Below are 25,833 nucleotides of genomic sequence, written 5' to 3'. Positions count from 1 at the left end.
GTTATCACTATGTATTATTTCATCACGTTGAGTAGTACAGAACAGTATACCTTTAATATTTCTCAGTCATTTTAGTATTCGGTTTTGTAATGAAAAGTATTGCTTGACATTAAGACAATGTCAGTTTCACATTAGTCAGGTAAAATAATTGGCAATGTGAACTACTGCTCTTAGCGCCATAAATATACACATCCCCCTGTCAGCTTAAGCAGTTGACAGTTTAGCTTTCAGCCCAACCAAAAATCAGGAAGGTTGGCAGTAAGCTTGGCATAATGCATCAGGTTTTGATCGTAGCCGTAGTTAACGTTAAGGCAGAGTGGGAAGGCGATGAGGAATCTCAACAGTGTCCTTTTATCTCCCTAACAGGTGTCAAAATGGAAGAGACGCTCCCCCCTGGCACCAGCTTGAAATGCACAATCTGTAACTACACGGCGGATTCTCTTATTACGTTCCAACATCACATCCTCTCTCACCTGTCACAGGCCGCCTTCAGATGCAATCACTGCCATATCAGCTTTCAGAACCACAGGGAACTCTTGCAGCATCAGGACTTACACAGCCACCATGGCCACGGTGGTGGCAGCAAACTTCACAGGGAGAGCGACAGCGAGCACTCCCCCAGGGGGGCGGAGGAAGCCCTGCAGCAGGCGGCGGCCCGCGTCGAGCTGGCCAACCGGAAGGAAGCCCTCCAGAGTCCCAAAGGATCCCTCAGCAAGGACTCCACCATCGACAGCGAGCTGGAGAAGGCTGAGAAAAAGCCCATGCTGTCAGGGTTGAAGGGGGACGGTGGCCACCCGGGCAGTAAGGCCAGCTTCTCCTACACCCGGATCAAGTCTGAGCCCTCCAGCCCCCGCTTGGCCTCCTCTCCTGTTCAGCATAACATGGGCCCCACCTACCCCATGGGGCCCTTCCTGTCCCAGTTCGCTTTCTCCCAGGACATTTCTGTCGTCCCGCAGGCTTCTGAGATTCTGGCTAAAATGTCAGAGCTGGTGCACCGGAGGCTACGCCACGGAGGGAACACGGTCTACCCTCCGGTGATCTACAGCCCCCTCATCCCCAAAGGGGCCACGTGTTTCGAATGCAATATCACCTTCAACAACCTGGAAAACTACCTGGTCCACAAAAAGCACTACTGTAACAGTCGTTGGCAGCACATGACCAAGTCGCCTGACTTCTCCAGCATCTCAGACAAGGCCGTGAGCCCCAACAGCGGCCACAGCTCAGTCAATATGCTCACCGGATGCCACCCGTCTGAGGTCACCGACAGCCACCTGATGCAGTCGGCCTGTTTGTCAGTCAACTCTCAGAGTGTTCTGGACATGATCAATGCAGGAGGGGCAGTGAAAGGCCCTGGCCCAGAGAAGGAGCTCCCGGGGCAGGTAAAGAAGGTCTCCACCACCCCGACCGGGATGGAGGAGAGGCTGAACGGGAAGCAGCAGGCAGTGGAGGGGAAGAGCCCCACCAACACGCCTCTGGTGGAGACTGACGTCAACGACCCCAACCAGACTTCCTGTGCGGCCTGCAATATCACCTTTAGCCGCCACGAGACCTACATGGTCCACAAGCAGTACTATTGTGCTACGCGTCACGACCCCCCCATGAAACGCATGTCCGCCAACAAGGTTCCGTCCATGCAGAGAACCATGAGGACCCGCAAGCGCAGAAAGATGTACGAGATGTGTCTCCCAGACCAGGACCCGAGAGGACCCTCCATTGGGCAGCCAGGGTTCCTGGGGGTCCCTCCTATGGCGAACCCCTGTACGTCCCAGGAGGCGGTGGAGAGCCTGGCCGACCGCTTTCACCCTCGCTGTGACATCTTCCCAGGGATGGTCCCCAAACACCTGGAGGCTTCCCTCACCGTCACCAAGTCTATCATGGCCCCCAACAGTAATACCACTATGGACCAGCAGGAGCTGGACGCACCCATCGATCTCAGCAAAAAGTGCTCGCCGATCCCCAATGACAAGACATCGCCAAACTCTCCCAAAAGACTGTTAGACTATCATGAATGTACAGTGTGCAAGATCAGTTTTAACAAAGTGGAGAACTACCTAGCGCATAAACAGAACTTTTGCCCTGTGACCACAGCCTCCCAGCAGCACAGTGGTGAGACCATGTTCCCAGACGTGGTGAAGAATGAAGGCAGTAATCCTGATGACGCCTACGATAAGAGCCCATGTGAGAAGAACGGCAACGATAAAATGATTGTGCAGAATGGGGGTGGAATGTTCCCCCCTCACATGGGCCCAGTGCCGGGTCTCAAGCCCTTCAGCGAGGCTCAGCTCATCCCGACTAAAGACGAGAACATGTTTCTGCCCCACTGCCTTTATCCCGGCGCAATAAAGAAGATGAAAGGTGCCGAGCAAATATCGCCCTACTTCGGGATAAAGCCGACCGATTACGTGGCCGGCGGGCTGGTCATGCAGGGCGAGAGAGAGGTGAGCAGCGAGCAGGAGCAGAGCACTAATGGAGGGGGACCAGAGACGGGGAGAGAGCAGCCTGCTGCCAACGGCTGCCCACTCCTCAGCAAAGAGCCACTGCCCCTGCTGCCCAAAAACAGGGGCATGGTGATAGTCAACGGTGGTCACAAGCCAGAGGAGCGCTCGGGATCGGGGCCCGTCCCACCCAACCAGGATAACCAATCCCACAATCCCCAGCAGCAAGACGGCCACCCCTCACCCACGTGGGGTGCGGAGAACCCGTCCGACTCCAACGAGAACGTGTCGCCCGCGTCCAAGTCTCCGACCGAGGAGACGGTGCCCACGGTGACAAAGGGTTTGAATGGGTCGTCCCAGGCTCCGGGCAGCGGGAAGTACTGCCGCCTCTGTGACATCCAATTCAACAACCTATCAAACTTTATTACCCATAAGAAGTTTTACTGTTCGTCACATGCTGCGGAGCATGTGAAATGAACTAGTTCCTGTTTAGTTTTCCTGTCCCTTCCCACTCCCCTTTTTTCTGTTTGGGTACACTGTCGTGTCTGGAATAATGCATCACTCACGCAGTACTAAACGCTGCTTGTGGACAATCAAGAGAGGCTTCTTCTTTCATCATTTTAACACCTCATTGCAAATCATTGGTTAAAAAAAGAAAAAATGAATCCAGAGTTGGTGCCACTTTCACATTTATTTATTTTACAATCAGTATTAATAGTAGTGATCTTAATTTAAAATTCAAATGAAATTTATATCAGAGTTGTTTGTAATGTTATTGTATAGTCATTCTTGTGTAGCACACATATTGTTTACACTGTAATGTAGGCTCAATGAAACGATAGAATACAAATGAGATGCATTTTAGACACAAAATAGCTACTGAAGCACTTGTCTATTCTTATTTGCTGTAACAGTTTTTGTATATGCCTAAATGTCATTTGCAGCTTTGCTATTCATGACTCGGATTCTTGGCCTTAACCCTTTGGTGGGATAGCCAGGTACAATCCAGCTGCATCTTCTGTTTTGGCATACACTTGGCTTAGCATACGTATGTGGCTGTGTCCCTGTCTCTTTTCTTCAACTCCGACGTGGATGTTTTCAGGAGGATGGCAACATTCTTGTATAGTACTCATATTTCTGTTTGCTGAACTACACTTTGGTCTCCCTTTTTAACATTTACTCTCGATGCAATACTTTGTAAATGAGGGAACATTACTGAAAGCAGTATTATGAGAGGGGGACTGCATTATATTGTACAATAATTACATTTATTGCTGTTGATGGATGTTGGTTGACGGGGGATACCGATGTAAAATAATCATTCCAATGTCCTAATTATGCGAGAGAAAAAAAGTTTCTTAAAAAACATTGTTGCTATGCATGTATATGGATGGAATAAAATTCCAGAACTGTTGGAAATCATTTTTATTTTGATGTGGTGTCATAATTAAACTGAAATCCTCAGGATAATCCAATGATGTTCGCTCTTTTCTTTCAAAGCCACAACACAGTACCAGTGTAGTGGATCTGTACATTAGATATAAGGGACAGAGGGCTTTGTTCAATCTGTATTGCGTGAATCAAATTTAATGTCAATGTTTCCACTTTAGAGGACACTGCATTCATGGTAAACACTGCATATGTCGGCTCAATCGGAAATTACTTTTACACCGTCACCTTTACATTCTATCATGGGATCTGTAACGCTGCAGCTTTACAGACTGAATAGATCCCAGAAAGATAGTAGAGTTAACACACAGATACAAATTCAGAAGACTGTATTTATTTACAAGCATTAAGGCAAAACGGTCTGATATTTGTAATAAAGTATACAAAAAAAATTGGTTTCATGTGTGGACATACACATGTCAAGTACATTCCAGTCAAAAAATCATCCCTGAAAAAAAGAAACAAGGAACCTCTGTGACGTGACTTCATCTTCCAGTTGTGAGTGTAGTTGAGACATTTGGCAGCAGAATCAGTGTGTCACTGGCACAGAATTCAAACCTTGAAATTAGAGCATATGAACTAGATGTCTTCTATAGATCTCTATGGTTATTGGCTCTGCTGTTTGGACTGCCGTTGGGACACCAGCTTCCACAGGTGTTTGCTAACAACAGACGGCCTCTTGTAGATCATCCTGCGGTCCCCTCCTTTAACATGGATCTGGTTGGCCGAGGGGTAAGTCTGCTCCAGTAACGTCTTCTGAAGCTGGGCCACCACCTGATATGGAAGCACAGACAGTCAGTCAATGTTCATTTGAGTAAGAGTTTGAGGGCCCTGTGAGAAACAGTCAATATGCATCATCCCAATTCCATCCATCCCCTTTCTCCCCGAAGTGTGCACTGTGCAGTCCCCCTGAACTAGTGCAGGCGTTGGCTAAGACGGCAGCAATGAGTGGAGCATCACCTCGAGCTACAAAACATTGCAGGTTTCTACTATTTCTAGTGATTTTCTAAAATGTTCTTACTCAGTTGTTTTGTGCATCACTTCATACCCCCCCAGGTAGAACTATTGGAATATGAATCTCTGGGTAGTCACCGTCCACCCAACCTTCACGAATTCCCAGAGATAGCGAAACAATGGTCTAGATTCTTTGGTGAGGCGCCGGGTTGCCTTGGGAGTCCTATCGGATAGCAGGAAATAAAGCCACCGATGGAGAGGCAGACGTGGGGGAGGGTCTTAATGACATTGAGACGCTGGGTGACCCGTCCTCCATTACCAAGCATATTACTCTCCAATGCTCATTAGTGAATAAACTCAGAGCGAGGATCTCCTTTCAGAGGGAGTATGATTCTGCAACATACTCTGTTTTTCCTCCGACATCCAAACAGATTATATACAACCAGCGCGTTTGACAGTTCATCGAGCGGATAGGAAGAGGGCTCTCTCTGGCAAGAACAAAGGCAGAGGGCTCTGTTTTATGACCAATAACAAGTAGTGCGATAGGGAACACTTACCGAAACTTGCAAGCTTCTGCACTCACGACTTGGAATACTTGGTCATCAAATGTCACTATTTTTACCATCCAAGAGAGTTTTCAGGGATTATCACTACTTCTGTGTACATCCTGCCCTGAACTGACACCAAAAAAAATCTCAAAGGTCTTCATTGGACCCTGAATAAACTGGAGACCAAGTACCCAGAGGCAGCGTTCATTGTCGTGGAGAACCGTGCTCCCAAATTACTATCAAGACATTGACTGTCCAACTGGCGTAGATTCTACGCTGTACCATTGCTACACACCTTTTCGACACGGTTATAAGGCCACCCCCAACCTTCCTTTCGGTAAATCTGACCACGACTCCATTTTGCTCTTCCCCACCTACAAACAAAGACTCAAGAGGAAAGTTCCGGTGGCCAGGTCTGTACAAGACAGGTCTGACCAATCATAATCCATGCTTCAAGACTGTTGTGATCACGTGGACTGGAATATGTTTTGTTGCTGTTCAACTCTGCCTTCAATTCCATAGCACCCTCTGAGCTCACAGCCCTGGGCTTAACTCCTCCCTATGCAACTGGGTCCTGGACTTCCTGACAGGCCGCCCCAAGGTGGTGAATTTATGCAACATTACCTCCTCCACACTGATCGTCATCACAAGGGTGCGTCTTAGTCCCCTCCTGTTCTCCCTGTACACCAACGACTGTGTGACCCTCACACAGTTCCAACTCCATCATCAAGTTTGCTGATGACACGACAGTAGTAGGACTGATTACCAAAAAAGACGAGATGGCCTACAGGGAGGAGGTAGGCACTCTGACGGTGTGGTGCCAGGTAAACAACCCCTCCCTCAACGTCAGCAAAGAGGTGATTGTGGACTTCAGGAGGAACCAAGCTGGGCACGCCCACATTCTCATCAACGGTCCCGCTGTGGAGACGGCCAAAAACGTCAAGATCTCTGAGGAGTTGAAATGGTCAAACCACACGGACACCGTGGTGAAGAAGGCACGACTCTTTAACCTCCGGAGGCTGAAGAAATTTGGTCTGTCCCCGAGGACCCTCAGTGTTCTACAGGAACACCATCGAGAGCATACTGTTGGTCAGCATCACAGCCTGGTACAGAAACTACACCACCGCTGACCGCAAGGCACTACAGAGGTTGGTTTGCTAAGCCGAGCGCTCCATTGGATGCACATGGCCTGCAAAGTGTCGCAGAAAGGCCAAGAAGATCATCGGGGACCTCAGCCACCGAACCACGACTCAGATGCAGGCAGTAAAGGAGCTTCATGGCCTAAACTAACAGACTGGCCAATAGCTTCTAGCCCCAGACCATCAGGCGGCTGAATAGCCAGCTACCTGCTACCTTGAAAGTTCTAGGATTTTTTCAACCCTACCCATGAGTGCACACTTCAGGGTGAAGATTGAAAAATGTAATTGGGCTAGCCACTAGACAGACTAATGGAGGGAGGAAGATTGTACACTACTCACTTGGTTTAGAGGAGCAGGAATTTGCTCATCGAAAGAATCCCCAATAATCACACTCACAGAAGTCCTACTGGAGAGGGGTTTGAATTTGGAGATTTCCCTGAAAAATTATCAAAACATTACATACAAAATCTCAAAACAAGTTTGCTTTTACACTTGCGTTATCTACTGTAGAGCATATCCAAAATGATTGATATTACATTCACATGTACTGTATGTTGGTCTCACCTGACTTGAGAGGCACTTTCATTCAGAAAAAAATGTTCATCTACAGCACTGCTCTGGTGGGCGGGGTTACTGAGGAGGTACTTCTGAGAACACAAAGACACATGATAACATTGGACCGTGGCCTGAAAGTAAGTGTGTACGCATTATACCCTTCACCTGTCTCTCTCCAAATCTTCCTCTTTCCCTACAATTTAAGCAAAATGACTCACTTGATGTCCTTAACTCCTTGGTAACTGAAATATTTCAAAAGCTGAAAAAAGTCCATCTCTGTTGCTATCAAAAAGTGGGTCCTAGGATATAGAATCAAGATATTTTAACAAACCGTTCAGACTTTAACCTAGAGCAGTTATCAAGCCACAGTTTATTTTCCTCCCCCTCTCTCTCTCTCCCTCTCCCCTCCTTCTGAGGAACGATCATTACTCCACCACTAGTTAGCTCCATCATGTGGCTATGTTAGAGATTGTTCTCCAACACAACAAGGTTGGACCATCACACCTGAACACCTCCTCCTGCCCAATAACAGAGTAGGGAATTTCATTTGTGGGGTCAGCAGGTATATTGAGGCACATTACAATCACATTCAAACGCATGGTTTAAAAATAAGACATAAGACAGAGAACATACGAGCTGTTGACCTGACCCCAGATATGTTAATTTGGTCTTTAAGATGGACCTGACACCTGAGTCTGACCTCAGCAATGTTTCAGTCAGACTCACCTGTCTCTGTATGAGGTCTTCAGCGATGTTTCAGTCAGACTCACCTGTCTCTGTATGAGGTCTTCAGCGATGTTGTCCCCCATGATGGCGGGCTTTAGCAGCCCCAGAATGATAAGGATGCGGCTGATGCCTGTGGCAGCTGAGAATTGCATGGCTTGGAGGGATGGTACCCGCTGACTGTACCTACAGACACAGAACACAACAACATGTGACTAACTATAGAGACACAGAACACAACAACATGTGACTAACTATAGAGACACAGAACACAACAACATGTACCTATAGAGACAAATACACAACAAACACACACACACACACACAGTACCTAGAGACAAACACACAATACACAATATCAGACTGTCAGGAATGAAAAGCTTAGCAACACCATTCCAACAACTACCTGACTCAGAGACGTCATGCTTTTTACTTTTTTATTGTGCACCAATGGCCAAATTCAATATATTTGAAAACCTAACTGCAAAACATTTCTTGATATACACTGAACAGAAATATAACCACAACATGTAAAGTGTTGGTCCCATGTTTCATGAGCTGAAATAAAAAATCCCAGAAATGGTCCATACGCACAAAAAGCTTCTCTCTCTCAAATTCTGTGCACAAATGTGTTTACATCCCTGTTAGTGAATATTTCTCCTTTACCAAGATAATCAAGAAGCTGATTAAACATGAACATTACGCAGGTGCACCTTACGCTGGGAACAATAAAGGGCCACTCTAAAATGTGCAGTTGTCACTCAACACAATGCCACAGTTGTCTCAAGTTGAGGGAACGTACAATTTTTTAAAACTGTCAGAAACCGTCTCAGGGAAGCTCATCTGCGTGCTCGTCATCTTCACCAGGATCTTGCCCTGAATGCAGTTTGGCGTCTTAACCAACTTCAGTGGGCAAATGCTAACCTTCGATGACCACTGGCATGCTGGAGAAGTGTGCTCTTACCAGATGAATCCCCGTTTCAACTGTCCCAGGCAGATGGTAGACAGTGTGTATGGCGTTGTGTGGGAGAGCAGTTTGCTGATGTCAACGTTGAACAGAGTACCCCATGGTGTCGGTGGGGTTATGGTAAGAGCATGTATAAGCTACGGACAACAAATACAATGGCAATTTGAATGCAGAGATACCGTGATGAGATCCTGAGGCCCATTGTCGTGCCATTCATCCCCCTCCATCACCTCATGTTTCAGCATGATAATGCATGGCCCAATGTCACAAGGATCTGTACACAATTCCTGGAAGCTGAAAAAGTCCCTGTTCTTCCATTGCCTGCATAGCCACCCATTGAGCATGTTTGTGATGCTCTGGCTTCCTGTTCCCACCCAGTATCCAGCAACTTTGCACAGCCATTGAAGAGGAGTGGGACAACATTCCACAGGCCATAATCAACAGCCTGATCAACTCTATGCGAAGGAGATGTTTTGCGCTGCATGAGACAAATGGTGGTCACACCAGATACTGACTGGTTTTCTGCCTTTTTTAAGGTATCTGTATTCCCAGTCATGTGAAATCCATAGACTAGGCCCGAATGAATTTATTTCAATTGACTGATTTCCTTATATGAACTGTAACTCAGTAAAATTGTTGCATGTTGCGTTTATATTTTTGTTCAGTGTAATTGCATGACTCTTCCTTTAACAGACAATCATTTAAATGGATTTAAAATCCTGTTATGAAATGATCTCCAAATGAAATCTCAATACTGAAAAGAATGGAGTATGATTAGAAAACAGCCCTGGGCTAGGCTGTGTTACACTGTTCTTTAGGATGTGTTACACTGTTCTTTAGGCTGTGTTTCACTGTTCTTTAGGCTGTGTTTCACTGTTCTTTAGGCTGTGTTTCACTGTTCTTTAGGCTGTGTTACACTGTTCTTTAGGCTGTGTTACACTGTTCTTTAGGATGTGTTACACTGTTCTTTAGGCTGTGTTTCACTGTTCTTTAGGCTGTGTTTCACTGTTCTTTAGGATGGGTGTCACTGTTCTTTAGGCTGTGTTACACTGTTCTTTAGGATGTGTTACACTGTTCTTTAGGCTGTGTTACACTGTTCTTTAGGCTGTGTTTCACTGTTCTTTAGGCTGTGTTTCACTGTTCTTTAGGCTGTGTTACACTGTTCTTTAGGCTGTGTTACACTGTTCTTTAGGCTGTGTTTCACTGTTCTTTAGGCTGTGTTTCACTGTTCTTTAGGCTGTGTTTCACTGTTCTTTAGGATGGGTGTCACTGTTCTTTAGGCTGTGTTACACTGTTCTTTAGGCTGTGTTACACTGTTCTTTAGGCTGTGTTTCACTGTTCTTTAGGCTGTGTTACACTGTTCTTTAGGCTGTGTTACACTGTTCTTTAGGCTGTGTTTCACTGTTCTTTAGGCTGTGTTACACTGTTCTTTAGGATGGGTTTCACTGTTCTTTAGGATGGGTTTAACTGTTCTTTAGGCTGTGTTACACTGTTCTTTAGGATGTGTTACACTGTTCTTTAGGCTGTGTTTCACTGTTCTTTAGGCTGTGTTTCACTGTTCTTTAGGATGGGTGTCACTGTTCTTTAGGCTGTGTTACACTGTTCTTTAGGCTGTGTTACACTGTTCTTTAGGCTGTGTTTCACTGTTCTTTAGGCTGTGTTTCACTGTTCTTTAGGCTGTGTTACACTGTTCTTTAGGATGGGTTTCACTGTTCTTTAGGATGGGTTTAACTGTTCTTTAGGATGGGTTTCACTGTTCTTTAGGATGGGTTTCACTGTTCTTTAGGATGGGTTTCACTGTTTCACTGTTCTTTAGGATGGGTGTCACTGTTCTTTAGGATGGGTTTCACTGTTCTTTAGGATAAGTTTCAACGTTCTTTAGGATGGGTTTCACTGTTCTTTAGGATGGGTTTCACTGTTTCACTGTTCTTTAGGATGGGTTTCACTGTTCTTTAGGATAAGTTTCAACGTTCTTTAGGATGGGTTTCACTGTTCTTTAGGATGGGTTTCACTGTTTCACTGTTCTTTAGGATGGGTGTCACTGTTCTTTAGGATGGGTGTCACTGTTCTTTAGGATGGGTGTCACTGTTCTTTAGGCTGTGTTTCACTGTTCTTTAGGATGGGTGTCACTGTTCTTTAGGATGGGTGTCATTGTTCTTTAGGCTGTGTTTCACTGTTCTTTAGGATGGGTTTCACTGTTCTTTAGGCTGTGTTTCACTGTTCTTTAGGCTGTTTCACACTGTTCTTTAGGATGGGTTTCACTGTTCTTTAGGCTGTTTCACACTGTTCTTTAGGATGGTTTTCACTGTTCTTTAGGCTGTTTCACACTGTTCTTTAGGCTGTTTCACACTGTTCTTTAGGCTGTGTTTCACTGTTCTTTAGGATGGGTGTCACTGTTCTTTAGGCTGTGTTTCACTGTTCTTTAGGCTGTGTTTCACTGTTCTTTAGGCTGTGTTTCACTGTTCTTTAGGCTGTGTTTCACTGTTCTTTAGGATGGGTTTCACTGTTCTTTAGGATGGGTTTAACTGTTCTTTAGGCTGTGTTTCACTGTTCTTTAGGCTGTGTTTCACTGTTCTTTAGGCTGTGTTTCACTGTTCTTTAGGCTGTGTTTCACTGTTCTTTAGGCTGTGTTTCACTGTTCTTTAGGCTGTGTTTCACTGTTCTTTAGGCTGTGTTTCACTGTTCTTTAGGCTGTGTTTCACTGTTCTTTAGGCTGTGTTTCACTGTTCTTTAGGCTGTGTTTCACTGTTCTTTAGGCTGTGTTTCACTGTTCTTTAGGCTGTTACACTGTTCTTTAGGCCAGCAGCAATAAGCCCTCTAAACTGAGAGATTGCAGGGGAGAGATGATGCTAGCAGAGTCTTTGACCTTAGTTTCACCTACAACATCATAGCGATGTGTTTATTCTGAACAATCTTGGTTACAGCAGTGTTACATACAGACAATGTCGCATCGGTTTAAAAACAGACCTATTGGGAATATTCATTATAAATATGATATTAATAAATATGTATTTTCAGCCAAAATTCCAAACTTTCTCTAACAGACGTTTTGACAGGAGAGAATGAGAGATATTTTTTGGGACAAATGAGGAAAGCTGCGCAGGGATTTTGTAACTCAGGAGGGCCAATCGATCTCGGCTCACTGGTGCTTCGAATTGGCTGGTCTCAGCCTGCAGAGCCCAATCAATAGTGAGGTCCGCCTCACAGCTGCCCCCCTCTGCCACCCCTAGTGTGCAGCCCACCCACCCACAGTCCTGAGCCCTTGCCCTCAGTGCACCCCCAGCCCTAGCTCTCAGCTCACCCACCCCACAGCTCTGAACCTCACAGCTATCCCCACAGCCCTCACCCAACTGCTAGGCCCACAGCCTCCAGCCAGGCCTCAGCCCCAGCGCTAGTCAGATCCACAGCCTCCAGCCAGGCCTCCAGCCAGGCCTCCAGCCAGGCCTCCAGCCCACCCCACAGTGCTAGTCAGACCCACAGCCTCCAGCCAGGCCTCAGCCCATCTCACAGTGCTAATCAGACCCACAGTCTCCAGCCAGGCCTCCAGCCCACCCCACAGTGCTAGTCAGACCCACAGCCTCCAGCCAGGCCTCAGCCCACCTCACAGTGCTAGTCAGACCCACAGCCTCCAGCCAGGCCTCAGCCCACCCCACAGTGCTAGTCAGTCCCACAGCCTCCAGCCAGGCCTCAGCCCACCCCACAGTCCTAGTCAGACCCACAGCCTCCAGCCAGGCCTCAGCCCACCCCACAGTCCTAGTCAGACCCACAGCCTCCAGTCAGGCCCCAACCTAGAGTTCACCCCCCGACCCATGGTGCTCACCCCACAGCCTTCACCTCTAATTGACATTGGCTTATTTCCCACGTGTTGAGATATGAAACTTTGTCAAAGGATGTAAATCCTTAAAAGGCTGTAACTTGATGTCTAGACGAGGCTGTAACCTGATGTCTAGACGAGGCTGTAACCTGATGTCTAGACGAGGCTGTAACCTGATGTCTAGACGAGGCTGTAACCTGATGTCTAGACGAGGCTGTAACCTGATATCTAGACGAGGCTGTAACCTGATGTCTAGACGAGGCTGTAACCTGATGTCTAGACGAGGCTGTAACCTGATGTCTAGACGAGGCTGTAACCTGATGTCTAGACGAGGCTGTAACCTGATGTCTAGATGAGGCTGTAACCTGATTAGTGCTCAGGTATTTGGAGATACAAATGCTAACAGTCTTCCAGTCAATGGGACGTTCTACCTGCTACACAGCAACCAACCAAAATGGCTGATGGCAACGCCGGACCCCTAATGGCTGCATGGTAGCAGGGCCGGTAGGAAGAAGTCAAAAATAGACAAAAGTTTAATGGTGGCAGCAGACAGGGAAATAGTTGCTGCTACCTTTCCCAATTTCAGCCTTTCACAGACCATTTTTTTTCTTCAAATCAGACATTCTATCATCTTCCTTGCCACTATTTCGACACCTGAAGTCATTCTCGCCCCACAATTTAGAAGGGACTCTTATAACCTGGCTCTTTAGGGACTTCTCTGTCTCCACACATTTCCACCTGTCACCTTTTCCTCTCCATAAAAACTCTATCAGCCCCTGTTTGAATCTGGTCAAATCATTGCTGTCTGTCTGTGGCATTATTTCAAGGATTCTCCAGCCACCTGTCCTGTCCCTTCCTATTCCCTCCTCTTTTTCTCAATTTTTAATTCTGCCCGGGAGGGAGGATTATGCGAGGGAAGGCATGCGTGTCAAAGGGAAATTTAGCGGGTAAAGACAGCCCAGATTGGCGGGATGAATTAAGGCGATAAGAGGGGAGAGGGAGAGGAGGAACCATGTAGAGCAAAACGCCTCAGCCATGTTGGTCATTTCAGAGGGCTCTTCTTTCCCCTTCCTCCTCAGGAGCGGCAAGGCAATATCTAAATGAATAACGTGATGAAATGAGTTTGTGCGGCGGACTTTCTGCTGTTTGACTTTCCCATCTGGATTAGTGCAGGCTGAATAGACGCTCTGTTACTTTTGTTACAACTGTCGCAATTCACTGTCGGAATTTGGCCCCCCGACAAGATAAGAGGGCCCTGCCTCATTAGCATGTCATTCCATATGCAGGGCCTCCATTACCTGAGAGGGAGCTCACGGACAAAACAGACTATTACACCAGTAGAACATGTTCTATTACATGACTAGGAGAGAACACAGAACATGGACAATTACATTAGAACACAGAAAAAAGGACTGTAAAGTAGGTTAGAACCCAGAACATGGACTATTACACGAATAACAGAGAACATAGAACCCAGAACATGGACTATTACACGAGTAGCAGAGAACATAGAACCCAGTTCATGGTCTATTACACAAGTAGCAGAGAACATAGAACCCAGAACATGGACTATTACACGAGTAGCAGAGAACATAGAACCCAGAACATGGACTATTACACGAGTAGCAGAGAACATAGAACCCAGAACATGGACTATTACATGAGTAGCAGAGAACATAGAACCCAGAACATGGATTATTACACGAGTAGCAGAGAACATAGAACCCAGAACATGGACTATTACACGAGTAGCAGAGAACATAGAACACAGAACATGGACTATTACACGAGTAGCAGAGAACATAGAACCCAGAACATGGACTATTACACGAGTAGCAGAGAACATAGAACATAGAACATAGAACACAGAACATGGACTATTACACGAGTAGCAGAGAACATAGAACATAGAACATGGACTATTACACGAGTAGCAGAGAACATAGAACATGGATTATTAAGCAGGTTGGCATTTTATTGTCATGAATCTTGCCCTGGAGGCAACTCTGCAGAGTGGTCACTAGCTGGCACAGCCACAAATTCATACATTCTTATTTTAAACATAACCCTAACCACACTGTTAAGCATAATGTCTAACCCTGATCTTAAATTACATCCAAAAAGCACATTGTGGTTTTCAGATATTTTTACGATATGACCAATTTTAACTTTGCAGCTGGCCCATCTAGTGGAAATGGGTCAGTTCTGCCTCCTGGGCAAGATTCATGAAAATAAATATCAACCTGCAACTATTACACGAGTAGGAGAGAAAACGGACTACTACAGGAGAGAAAACAGAAGAGAAAACGAAACAAGGACTATTACAGGAGAGAAAGAAGACAGAACAAGGACTATTACAGGAGAGAAAGAAGACAGAACAAGGACTATTACAGGAGAGAAAACAGAAGAGAAAACAGAACAAGGACTATTACAGGAGACAAAGAAGACAGAACAAGGACTATTACAGGAGAGAAAACAGAAGAGAAAACGGAACAAGGACTATTACAGGAGAGAAAGAAAACAGAACAATGACTATTACAGGAGAGAAAACAGAACAAGGAATATTACAGGAGAGAAAGAAGACAGAACAAGGACTATTACAGGAGAGAAAACAGAAGAGAAAACAGAACAAGGACAATTACAGGAGAGAAAGAAAACAGAACAAGGACTATTACAGGAGAGAAAGGAAACAGAACAAGGACTATTACAGGAGAGAAAGGAAACAGAACAAGGACTATTACAGGAGAGAAAGGAAACAGGACGAGGACTATTACAAGAGAGAAAGGAAACAGAACAAGGACTATTACAGGAGAGAAAGGAAACAGAACAAGGAATATTACAGGAGAGAAAGGAAACAGAACAAGGACTATTACAAGAGAGAAAGGAAACAGAACAAGGACTATTACAAGAGAGAAAGGAAACAGAACAAGGACTATTACAGGAGAGAAAGGAAACAGAACAAGGACTATTAAAGGAGAGAAAACAGAAGAGAAAACAGAACAAGGACTATTACAGGAGAGACAGAAGACAGAACAAGGACTATTACAGGAGAGAAAACAGAAGAGAAAACAGAACAAGGACTATTACAGGAGAGAAAGGAAACATAACAAGGACTATTACAGGAGAGAAAACAGAAGAGAAAACAGAACAAGGACTATTACAGTAGAGAAAACAGAAGAGAAAACAGAACAAGGACTATTACAGGAGAGAAAACAGAAGAGAAAACAGAACAAGGACTATTACAGGAGAGAAAGAAAACAGAACAAGGACTATTACAGGAGAGAAAGGAAACAGAACAAGGACTATTACAGGAGAGATAGGAAACAGAATAATGACTATTACAGGAGAGAAAACAGAACAAGGAATATTACAGGAGAGAAAGGAAACAGAACGAGGACTATTACAGGAGAGAAAGGAAACAGAACAAGGACTATTACAGGAGAGAAAGAAGACAGAACAAGGACTATTACAGGAGAGAAAACAGAAGAGAAAACAGAACAAGGACTATTAAAGGAGAGAAAACAGAAGAGAAAACAGAAAAAGGACTATTACAGGAGAGAAAACAGAAGAGAAAACAGAACAAGGACTATTACAGGAGAGAAAGAAAACAGAACAAGGACTATTACAGGAGAGAAAGGAAACAGAACAAGGACTATTACAGGAGAGAAAGGAAACAGAATAATGACTATTACAGGAGAGAAAACAGAAGAGAAAACAGAACAAGGACAATTACAGGAGAGATAGGAAACAGAATAATGACTATTACAGGAGAGAAAACAGAACAAGGAATATTACAGGAGAGAAAGAAGACAGAACAAGGACTATTAAAGGAGAGAAAGGAAACAGAACAAGGACTATTACAGGAGAGAAAGAAGACAGAACAAGGACTATTACAGGAGAGAAAGGAAACAGAACAAGGACTATTACAGGAGAGAAAGAAGACAGAACAATGACTATTACAGGAGAGAAAACAGAAGAGAAAACAGAACAAGGACTATTACAGGAGAGAAAGAAGATAGAACAAGGACTATTACAGGAGAGAAAGGAAACAGAACAAGGACTATTACAGGAGAGAAAGGAAACAGAACAAGGACTATTACAGGAGAGAAAGGAAACAGAACAAGGACTATTACAGGAGAGAAAGGAAACAGAACAAGGACTATTACAGGAGAAAAAGGAAACAGAACAAGGACTATTACAGGAGAGAAAGGAAACAGAACAAGGACTATTACAGGAGAAAAAGGAAACAGAACAAGGACTATTACAGGAGAGAAAACAGAAGAGAAAACGGAACAAGGACTATTACAGTAGAGAAAGAAAACAGAACAAGGACTATTACAGGAGAGAAAGGAAACAGAACAAGGACTATTACAGGAGAGAAAGGAAACAGAACAAGGACTATTACAGGAGAGAAAGGAAACAGAACAAGGACTATTACAGGAGAGAAAGGAAACAGAACAAAGACTATTACAGGAGTAAATATGGACTATTGCAGGTGTATAAAACAGAGATTCATTACACAAGTGTCAAAAATAAATAGTACAATATAAAACTACAAGTGATTAATGGGGAGATTCCTGTGACACGCAGTGACACCAAACAGAAGGTAGAACTATTCTCATTGCTACCTTGTAGTGTTACTTGGAAATACGTCTAATACACGACTCCAGTCACATTCAAGCTGCAAACATTTGTAAATCAAAGTGCCATTCTTCCTGAGATTAACAACTACTGAAACTAGAGACATGAATGCAGACATTAAACCAACATAGCAATTCCCCACTTGGCCACAGTGTGGCAGTGTTGTACTGCCCAGAACAGCCGTTGTACTGCCCAGAACAGCCAGCGCCAGCAGCGATTCCTTCCTCCCTGAGTCAATACTATAGATTCTAGTGGAGGAAATACATGGGGGCCCGAGACAGCCCTGCTTCATTAGTGGAACGGAGCAACAATAGTTATGCTTACAGCAGTGCCAATTACAATTAATTGGGGTTCCTGACTCTCCTGCTTGTCTCTGGGGAGCTGTGCTGTTCTAACAGTTAGCAGAGGCTGAGAGGCAGAAAGAAACATAGGAAACGTTTCAATGGAGTCATGGCTATTCTCTGTCGCAGAGTAACACACACTCACTCCCTCTCTCACACACACACACACACACACACACACACTTGAAAGATTCACACTCGCAGTCAGTGTTTTTTCAATTATCGTCAATCGATATCCTAACAGAGTGCGTCATATTTCCTGGTGTTACTGTCCACTCCACCAAGTCTTGTCTACTCCAAAAGCCCATTGGTGAAGCGGGTCATCTGGGCCCTGAGTGCCCCATGACAGGGGTTGGGAGGTTTGGAGCCTGGCCTGCAGAGTGGCTGGACTGCTGTCTGTCTGTAATCTCTGCCTCCCTTTGTCTGCTAACGGTCTGGCTAGGGGGGGGGTGTTAGAAAAACATGAACAGGAACACACACACAGTGTGCCCAGAGCCGTCTGAGACCGTCTGTATCCTCAGTGTGCCCAGGACCGTCTGAGACCGTCTGTATCCTCAGTGTGCCCAGGGCCGTCTGAGACCATCTGTCTCCTCAGTGTGCCCAGGGCCGTCTGAGACCGTCTGTCTCCTCAGTGTGCCCAGGGCCGTCTGAGACCGTCTGTCTCCTCAGTGTGCCCAGGGCCGTCTGAGACCGTCTGTCTCCTCAGTGTGCCCAGGGCCGTCTGAGACCGTCTGTCTCCTCAGTGTGCCCAGGGCCGTCTGAGACCGTCTGTCTCCTCAGTGTGCCCAGGGTACTAATGAGGGATCAGATGATGAATGGGGCCTGGCTGGATGTGATATGGAGTCTGCATCTGGACTCATAACTCCATCAGGTTTCCATACAGGTGAGACTGATCCACCACCAGACCAGGTTGGCCCACCACATACCACACCAGCTGGGCCATGCCCAGTCCATGCCCACCGCCCCCAGCTGGGCCATGCCCACCACTGGTACAGTAGCTCATGTCTGCCTGCTGAGAGACAGCCAGTCAGGTGGGGCTTCTATCACCTTCACCACACCATCAGACACATTGTTTTGACCCTATGGTTCTGCTCATTTAAAATGTCCCTGCAGGTTAACCAACCATTAACCCTTTAAAGTAAACCCCTTCTTAGGACACTAAGCCATCTTCCTCTCACCTTTAACCAGCATTGTCCTTTTCTTCTACTTGATATTATGAAGAGGGCAGATGTTGCTCATACTAACATGAAAACAACTGTCCTGAATATCTGAAATAAGGAAAATAAGCAACATCATGAATGCAATTAGCCTATTTCTAAATAGTTATACCCCAGTGATTTCATGATGCAAAGGATTCAGTTTGAGTAAACACATTTGAAAAGCTAGAGTAAAATGGTGTTTTGACAATCAAGCAACGCTCATTAAACAAACAATAAGGACAAGCTCATTAAAATAGAATACTTCCCACTGTTTTGGATTATATTAAATAGGAGTCAATATTTTCCAGAGACAAATTCATTCTGTAATACACCAACTCTAATACACACACATGAACACCGGCTCTCACACACGTTATGAGGTGCAATTATAAACTCTGGTATCTACGGTTCCTGAAGTCTGGTATCTACGGTTCCCTATCTCCTTCCTATATAAAACACTAAACACTGACTGTTACAGTAGATATTAGGAATCTGGCCTTCATGACAATGTGTTGTATTTACATGTAGGCCATTGTCTACTGTAGACTTTAGGGAGAGTGTAGGGCTGACTGACTGCAGATCTTATGTGATTCTGCTAAATACTATACTATCAGAAAACCCCCACGCAATCTATATATCATCAAGTGGGAACGCAAAGACACTGTACATATAAAAGTACATATAAAATTGGGTCAACTTCACAGGACCCATTTTCAGGGCAAAGAAAACAAACTGATTGTATGCGCTTCATTCTGTAGGGATCCAACTAAAACCACGTCCCTGAATGAATGCAATCTGTATGGCTAGACAGAGGGGCTTCCACTAACTTTATTTCTCATCAGGAAGTATTATCTCTGGCTCCTAGCCTCAGAGGAGAAATACCAATAGGAAAGATATAGCCTGGGATCCAAACTGAGACAATGGTGAAATAGAGCATATCAGTTTGGATTCAAGGCTAGCGAACTCTAGCCTCCATCTCACTCTACTTTCAAGTCCATATAAAATAATACAGAAAAAAGGAGAAGTTCTCAGGAGACGGCGCCGATTCATTTTGTCTGATAAAACAGCAGTAATTTGGGAGAGTGCCGTGGTTAATGAGAAGGACTTTGATGAGTAAATCCTGGAGCCCAGGCAGTGAGCAGCCTCGCTGATACCGTCTCCTCTCTACACTACAGCACTCCTCAGGTACCATCACGCCGAATGTGGAACGTTGTATGAATGTTGAGTTGTATCAGACGTTGTTGTACTTGTGTTATGTTCTGAAGAATGTAAACACACACACTCCGGTGACTCTGGATAGAACTACAAAAATGGGTTCAGTAATCTTGATATTACATTTTCATATTTCTTGTTTTCTATCTAAATCAGAGTAACAATATAAATGTACTTTATGCAGCAATCCTTTCCTCAGTTGATTTCTAAGTTGCAGGGTAATTGGATCTCCAGCCAGTACACTGTAGTCTGCTAGGCAGCAGGGAAATGACATGAATGCCTATTAATCAGAGGATAATTGGAAACATATCTCTGATAAATGACACGGCTCCACTTACAGTCACGTACAAATTAGGCCATTTTCAACGACTCATTTCTTATCTCACTAAAGAAATGAAATGTTATATAACCCCACGGAGCAAATGGGATGCTGGTGGAGGGAAATAACAGACAAAACTAGGGACGGAAAATCCCTGGAACTTTCCTACAATTCACGTTTTCCAGAAATCCCACTGTTTGGAGGATCCTCAGATTTCCTGCATATTCGTTACTTATTCCAGGAATCTTCCAAGCGCAATTTATGGAAAACTTCGACTAACTTTTTGGAAAAGTTACAAGAATTTTGCATAACTAATGTGTTTTTTGCAAAGCATATGGAACGTGTTTGTTCATGAATAATAACTTTGAATACAATGTTGTTAAAAGATAAAAGGTATTACGCTTGGGGAGCATGTAGCACTCACCCTCCAATTGATACAAAGAAAAGCAATATTGTAAATGCTAGGGTCAAACTAATTTCAGCTTACATCTTTTCACGTGTTTACCTGTATTGTTTTACAGCATATTACCATATTGTTATGTAAATCACTGCTATTTACTGATGACTATGAATAACTGACAGTTTCACTAATGTCCTGCCTGATTATCATAATATCCTTTTTTCCTATATGGCCATTTATGAACAATGAATATGAATAGGGTTATATGTCCATTATCCACAGCTTGACATGAATCATGCATAGGGAAAAAATAGACATATTATTAAAAAGTGTGACATCTCTCCCCCACCCTAATTCTCCGCTCTCATTTCTTCCTGATGAAAGAGAGTGGGATCTACTAATGAGTTCCTTTGGCCTCATATTAATCATGTTAATGCTGCATCCTGTCCAACAAAGATAATCAACTACAGTGTATCCTATCCACCATCCATACAGCAAATATGGATGGAGTCTAGGGCTTGAGTAACACAGTACTACTAACTCACTCTGCTCCTCCTTTCTCCCGTCAGCTCCTCCGTTCCTCCTCGAGGTGACTTACCAGTACTTCTGCCACTGGTCCTCCTCAAAGATGTCCTCTGGAATGGGATCAATAAGGACAAGGTCTGACACCTGCCTGAGGACGGATGGACAGACAACACAATGAGAAAAAGAGAGGACACAGAAAGAGAGAGAAATAAAAAGTGGGCCTCCAGTGTCCGTTCTGGCCCATCCCCTATACCTTTCCTGTCCTATCCGTAATGAGTGTGAGAAGGATGTCTCTGCCCCGGTTGTCTGTCTGTCTGCTCTAGGCCCACTGGCAGACAGATGGATTGGCCCAGGCCCCATCACCACATCCAGGGGGGAATATATTTTGTTCTGCAGGTGTCATCCTCTCACCATCGCTTAATTTACTCTCTTAACTGCCGCACATCACGGCTGATGAAACGCTAAATCGCTCACCTCGGGCCAGGAGGGGGAGGCTGATCCCTCCCTGCTCCTGTTAATCACTAGGTTTCTCAGAAATTGGTGTTTGTGGGGAGTGGGGGTAGAGAATTTATGATGTCCCTGGGTTTGATGCAGTGCTGAGTCTAGCTACAGATTGTGATGATACTTTTGAAGTACTGGAGTTACTGTAGTCAATAATGTGAGAGGGAATAGGATGGAACTCAAACAGGGATGAGAAAGTGAGAATGTCAAAAACTGTGCAAAGCTTTCCCATTCATTTGGGATGGAGGCATAAAGCTGAATCTACACAACCACTTTTGAGATATGAACATATCGACCAACTTTTGGAGTGAACCTATCACTCTAAGCGATCGCAATATATTTTGACTTGTGGCAAGTTTGGCAACAAGAAACGAGTTAGCCTATATTTTCCATTGAGATTCTGTTGCTAGGTGGGCAGGGAGACTCACGCGTCATGGATATGGCTGTAGAACCTGGCGTTGAGCGTGTCCAGTTCAGACCCCACCAGGATGAGAGGCGTGGCTAGACCAGCTAAACCGATGAGGCGGTGGAGGTTGTCCACCATTCTGTAGGGGGAAAAGACATCAATCAATTCATCAAACGTATGTCTTTACAACCACAGCTGTCACAAAGGGCTTTTACAGTAAAACACATCAACCCCTAAGACGGCAGCTACACCATAACAACAGAAACACTGCCATTGAAACCCTTGAAATCAGCCAATGTAAAGTAGCCTAGTGGAAGAAGCCCCTGGCTACTTTGCCTTGTAAAGCAGGATAGATCCAACAGAAAATCCTCCAAAAGAAAAAGACAGAGGGAGCATCATCATCAGGTGAAATGCAGCTCCCCACAGACAGCCATCTGTTGTGTTGGGTCTCTTACACTAATAAATCAACATTGGAGGGAAGAGGCTGGGATGAAGAGGTTTCACTGCAGCAGCAGGGAGCAGACAGGATTGCAGTCATCAAACCCTCAGCTTGCCAGCTTATTGAATTCTGGGTAATTGATTGCTTGTATCAGAAGACGGCGGCTGCCTGCTCTGCTCTGCTGTTAGCCTGGGGCAGATCCCAAGGTAACAGAGACTGCTGACCTGACCGTCCACATACAACCACATCCATCCATCACTTAGACAGATTTAATGCTCAACAACACGATACTTTGTCAGCCAAAGGCAGGGAGATGGTGGGGCAGTGGACCCCGATGTCTCTGATTGGACAATCCATGAGGTGGCCCCACATGGCGCTTAGCCAAGGGGAATACTAAATCTGATAGGGAATGGTGTGTGTGCTTGTTGAGAATCAAGGCTTTAGAATAACTTGCATCAAACACCTGTTACCTTGACTGTAGTAGTAGACTATTAGGTAACACTATTGTTTTGGTACTTTTTACCCCCTTTTCTCCCCAATTTGGTGATATCCAATTGCCAGTTACAGTCTTATCTCATCGCTGCAACTCCTGTATGGACTTGAGAAGAGGCGAAGGTCGAGATCCGTGCGTCGTCCGAAACACGACCCTGCCAAGCCGCACTGCTTCTTGACCCACTACCCGCTTAACCCGGTAGCCAGCCGCACCAATGTGTCGGAGGAAACACCGTACACCTAGGCGACCGTGCCAGCGTGCATGCGCCCGGCCCGCCACAGGAGTCGCTACAGCGCGATGGGACAAGGATATCCCAAACCCTCCCATAACCCGGACGATGCTGGGCCAATTGTGCGCCGCCCCATGGGTCTCCTGCTCGCGGCCGGCTGCGACACAGCCCGGTATCGAACCCGGATCTGTAGTGACGCTTCTAGCACTGCCTTAGACCTCTGCGCCACTCGGGAGGCCTATTAGGTAACACTTTATATTAACAATTTACATTGCAGTATAACAAGCAGTTTATACGTAAAACTTTAAAATGACAGGATAGAGAAAACAAGATGCTTACCGTCCAGTGGTTGACATCCCCCAGACTTTCTCCGTCCCTGTACTTTCATTCTGCAGGACTCTTTTACTGAACCCCAGTCCCACTCTGTCATAAGTGCACACCTGTGGGTGGGAAAATGAGAAAATCAACAATCAAATGTATTTTTTCAATCATTTTTCATATCAGCAGTTGTCACAAAAACATTGCAAATATTTTCCTGGTTCCAATAATATCATACACAATCATCTTCTGGTCAGGCAATGTAGTCCATAAATTTGTTTGTACCAGAAAAAATAAAACCCTTCTAGAACTGTTGAATCATTAACAGAGTTGCCTGAAACGATGTGCTGTATTTCTCCATACCTTGGTTAGCAGGGCAATGTTCTCTTGTACATGGAACCAGATGTCAGAGGACATACCAGTGGGGGCATCCAGTATGACTACACAGGAAACAGAGTAGTTAGGGCTTACATCTGAGAGGAGATGAGTTGTGTTGACATTTCTGGCAAACTAGCAGACTTACCAACTGGCTGTCCTTGTCCTTTGCACATCAGGTGCATCTTTTGACCTAAACCGATATCTATAATTTCACCATCTGAAAAAAAAGATACATATTAGTCAATGCTGATAATCTTAATCATAATGTAATGTTTTTATTGACCTTCTGTACTCATTAAAGAATAAAGTTGAGGGAGGAAAGTGAATGTCATGTCTGCAGCAGGTTACCTTCTGGCAGTAACAGTTGGCCCTCTCTTTGCAATGATGCATAGTTCAGAAAGGGAGGGATGAGGATGATGAGGAGGAGACATTTTCCAACTGAGGTAACAGTCGACCAGCACCTGCTCGTTTTAGCCCCTTGTTGTGGTCGATGTTGTTGTTGACTGGTCTCTCCTGAACCTGCAGTCTGTCTGTCAGTCTGTCATAGGAGAATAATAATCTACATGTTATTTCAAAGTGTGGATAAGCTACCTAGCTAGCAGTTACAGATGTCAGAAAGCCATAGTTACACAACCATGTGTGTCAATCAAAATGCCTCTGCAATGAGCCTTGGTATGGCTTTAACTAAAGCATTGTGTCCCCATGTAAGTTAAGTCATGTAACCAGTGTAACGTTAATGGAAGATAGTAATATCAGGGCTAGGTACAGCAATTACCTAGACTACTAGCTATGCCTTGTGGTAGTACTTAGCTAGTTCAGTTTGATTCGAACATCTGAGAGGAGATGGTAGTGGTGTTGACATTCCTGTCTCGCTAGTTAACCTTGCTAGTAGATTAGCAGCCTATCGAAGCACAGTAGATACCTTTTTTTAGCTACCTTTTGGTATGGCCTATCATGACCGTCTGTCCTTCTGCGCATTTGAGTGTCAAGTTTTAATAAAGTATTGTATAAACTATCTATCGATCTACTAGCTGAAATTGGGACGTAAATGCACAGGATTGAATGAATGCACCGCGTTAACTAGAACTTCCTGGAAATGTACAGACGCCGAAATAGGACAATGCTTGTACCTCAGGGCCGACACTGCAGCAGAAATTAGTGTTCTATGTTCACTTTCCATAGTGTCTTGCTGCTGCATTATGGGGATATGGTCATTCATGTGTTCCTATTGGACAAAACACAACCTAACTAAACTGCAAATGCATCCATCGCGTTTGTAGAGTCACAAGCTTGATAGACATTGTGTGCTAGTAAAGTATGTTCGATTTTTTATTTTTATTATGACAAGCCTGATGGAAACAGAACATTTTTCGGCAAACTTTCCAAATGTCGACAAAACAAAATTCGCTAGACAAGGTGGGATCTTTTTGTGTCGGTAAAATTAATTATGCGAGAAATGTCAGTGGAAACGCTTTTATGTGCAAACATTGATATAATAGGCTTTTATTTGTAAACATTAATACAATAGGCTAACAATCATATCGAAGTAAACATGTTGCGTGGTCCTTACACTACGACTAATCGGGAAAGCATACAGTTTATTAGGCTACAGATGAAATAAATTATGATGAACGTCACAGGGCTTGAGGCTCCTTTCCAATAAATATCCAGGGTCTTATTCTGGTGACATGATAATTGATGCTTGTCTGCCCGTTTGACAAATAAAAACAATGTAGCTCTTTTGTCCATAATAATAATGTCATCATGTGTAGCCTATACCTGCGCTCTAGCCCAGTGGTTCCCAAACTAGGGGTGGCACGGGGGTCCCAGTTTTCCTCTTGCCATGTC

At 44.7% G+C, this 25,833-nt stretch overlaps 2 protein-coding genes across 3 annotated transcripts in view; one reads left to right on the top strand and one right to left on the bottom strand.

The window, feature by feature from the left end:
- The window catches only part of LOC110511176 (zinc finger protein ZFPM2-like), a 216,857-nt gene extending 212,955 nt beyond the window's left edge, over nt 1-3,902 (top strand). The window contains exon 8 of the mRNA XM_036971043.1: nt 367-3,902. Within this exon, the coding sequence (XP_036826938.1) occupies nt 367-2,912 (2,546 nt within the window). The 3' untranslated portion in view covers nt 2,913-3,902. The remainder of the gene's footprint in view (nt 1-366) is intronic.
- LOC110511188 lies at nt 3,211-25,107 on the bottom strand. Of its 2 annotated transcripts, none has more exons than XM_021592207.2 (11): nt 24,908-25,107; nt 24,334-24,523; nt 24,131-24,202; nt 23,971-24,047; nt 23,629-23,729; nt 22,151-22,267; nt 21,295-21,369; nt 7,851-7,989; nt 7,090-7,172; nt 6,865-6,961; nt 3,211-4,658 (listed from the first exon to the last, which is right to left on the bottom strand). In XM_021592207.2, the coding sequence occupies exons 3-11, from the start codon at nt 24,165-24,167 to the stop codon at nt 4,491-4,493; spliced, it is 894 nt and encodes a 297-aa protein (XP_021447882.2). In that variant the 5' UTR covers nt 24,168-24,202; nt 24,334-24,523; nt 24,908-25,107; the 3' UTR covers nt 3,211-4,490. The 2 variants fall into 2 exon arrangements, with proteins under 2 accessions (XP_021447882.2, XP_021447877.2); XM_021592202.2 differs by having other exon boundaries at nt 24,922-25,107.
- Between the last annotated feature and the right edge of the window lie 726 nt (nt 25,108-25,833).

The sequence above is a fragment of the Oncorhynchus mykiss genome, chromosome 3 (assembly GCF_013265735.2).
Source record: "Oncorhynchus mykiss isolate Arlee chromosome 3, USDA_OmykA_1.1, whole genome shotgun sequence".
Taxonomy (NCBI): Eukaryota; Metazoa; Chordata; class Actinopteri; order Salmoniformes; family Salmonidae; genus Oncorhynchus; species Oncorhynchus mykiss.
The sequence above is the reverse complement of the archived record's forward strand: the minus strand, read 5'-3'. Positions and strand labels throughout refer to the sequence as shown.

Bases quoted from the DNA above. Each gene is read 5' to 3' on its own strand.
- LOC110511188 (XM_021592202.2), bottom strand. From the start codon at position 24,963: ATGCGCAGAAGGACAGACGGTCATGATAGGCCATACCAAAAG. The intron at 24,048-24,130 runs GTAAGTCTGCTA...TTTCCTGTGTAG, and splicing joins AGGACAAGGACAGCCAGTTG to TCATACTGGATGCCCCCACT. The intron at 7,173-7,850 runs GTGAGTCTGACT...TTGTGTTCTCAG, and splicing joins AAGACCTCATACAGAGACAG to AAGTACCTCCTCAGTAACCC.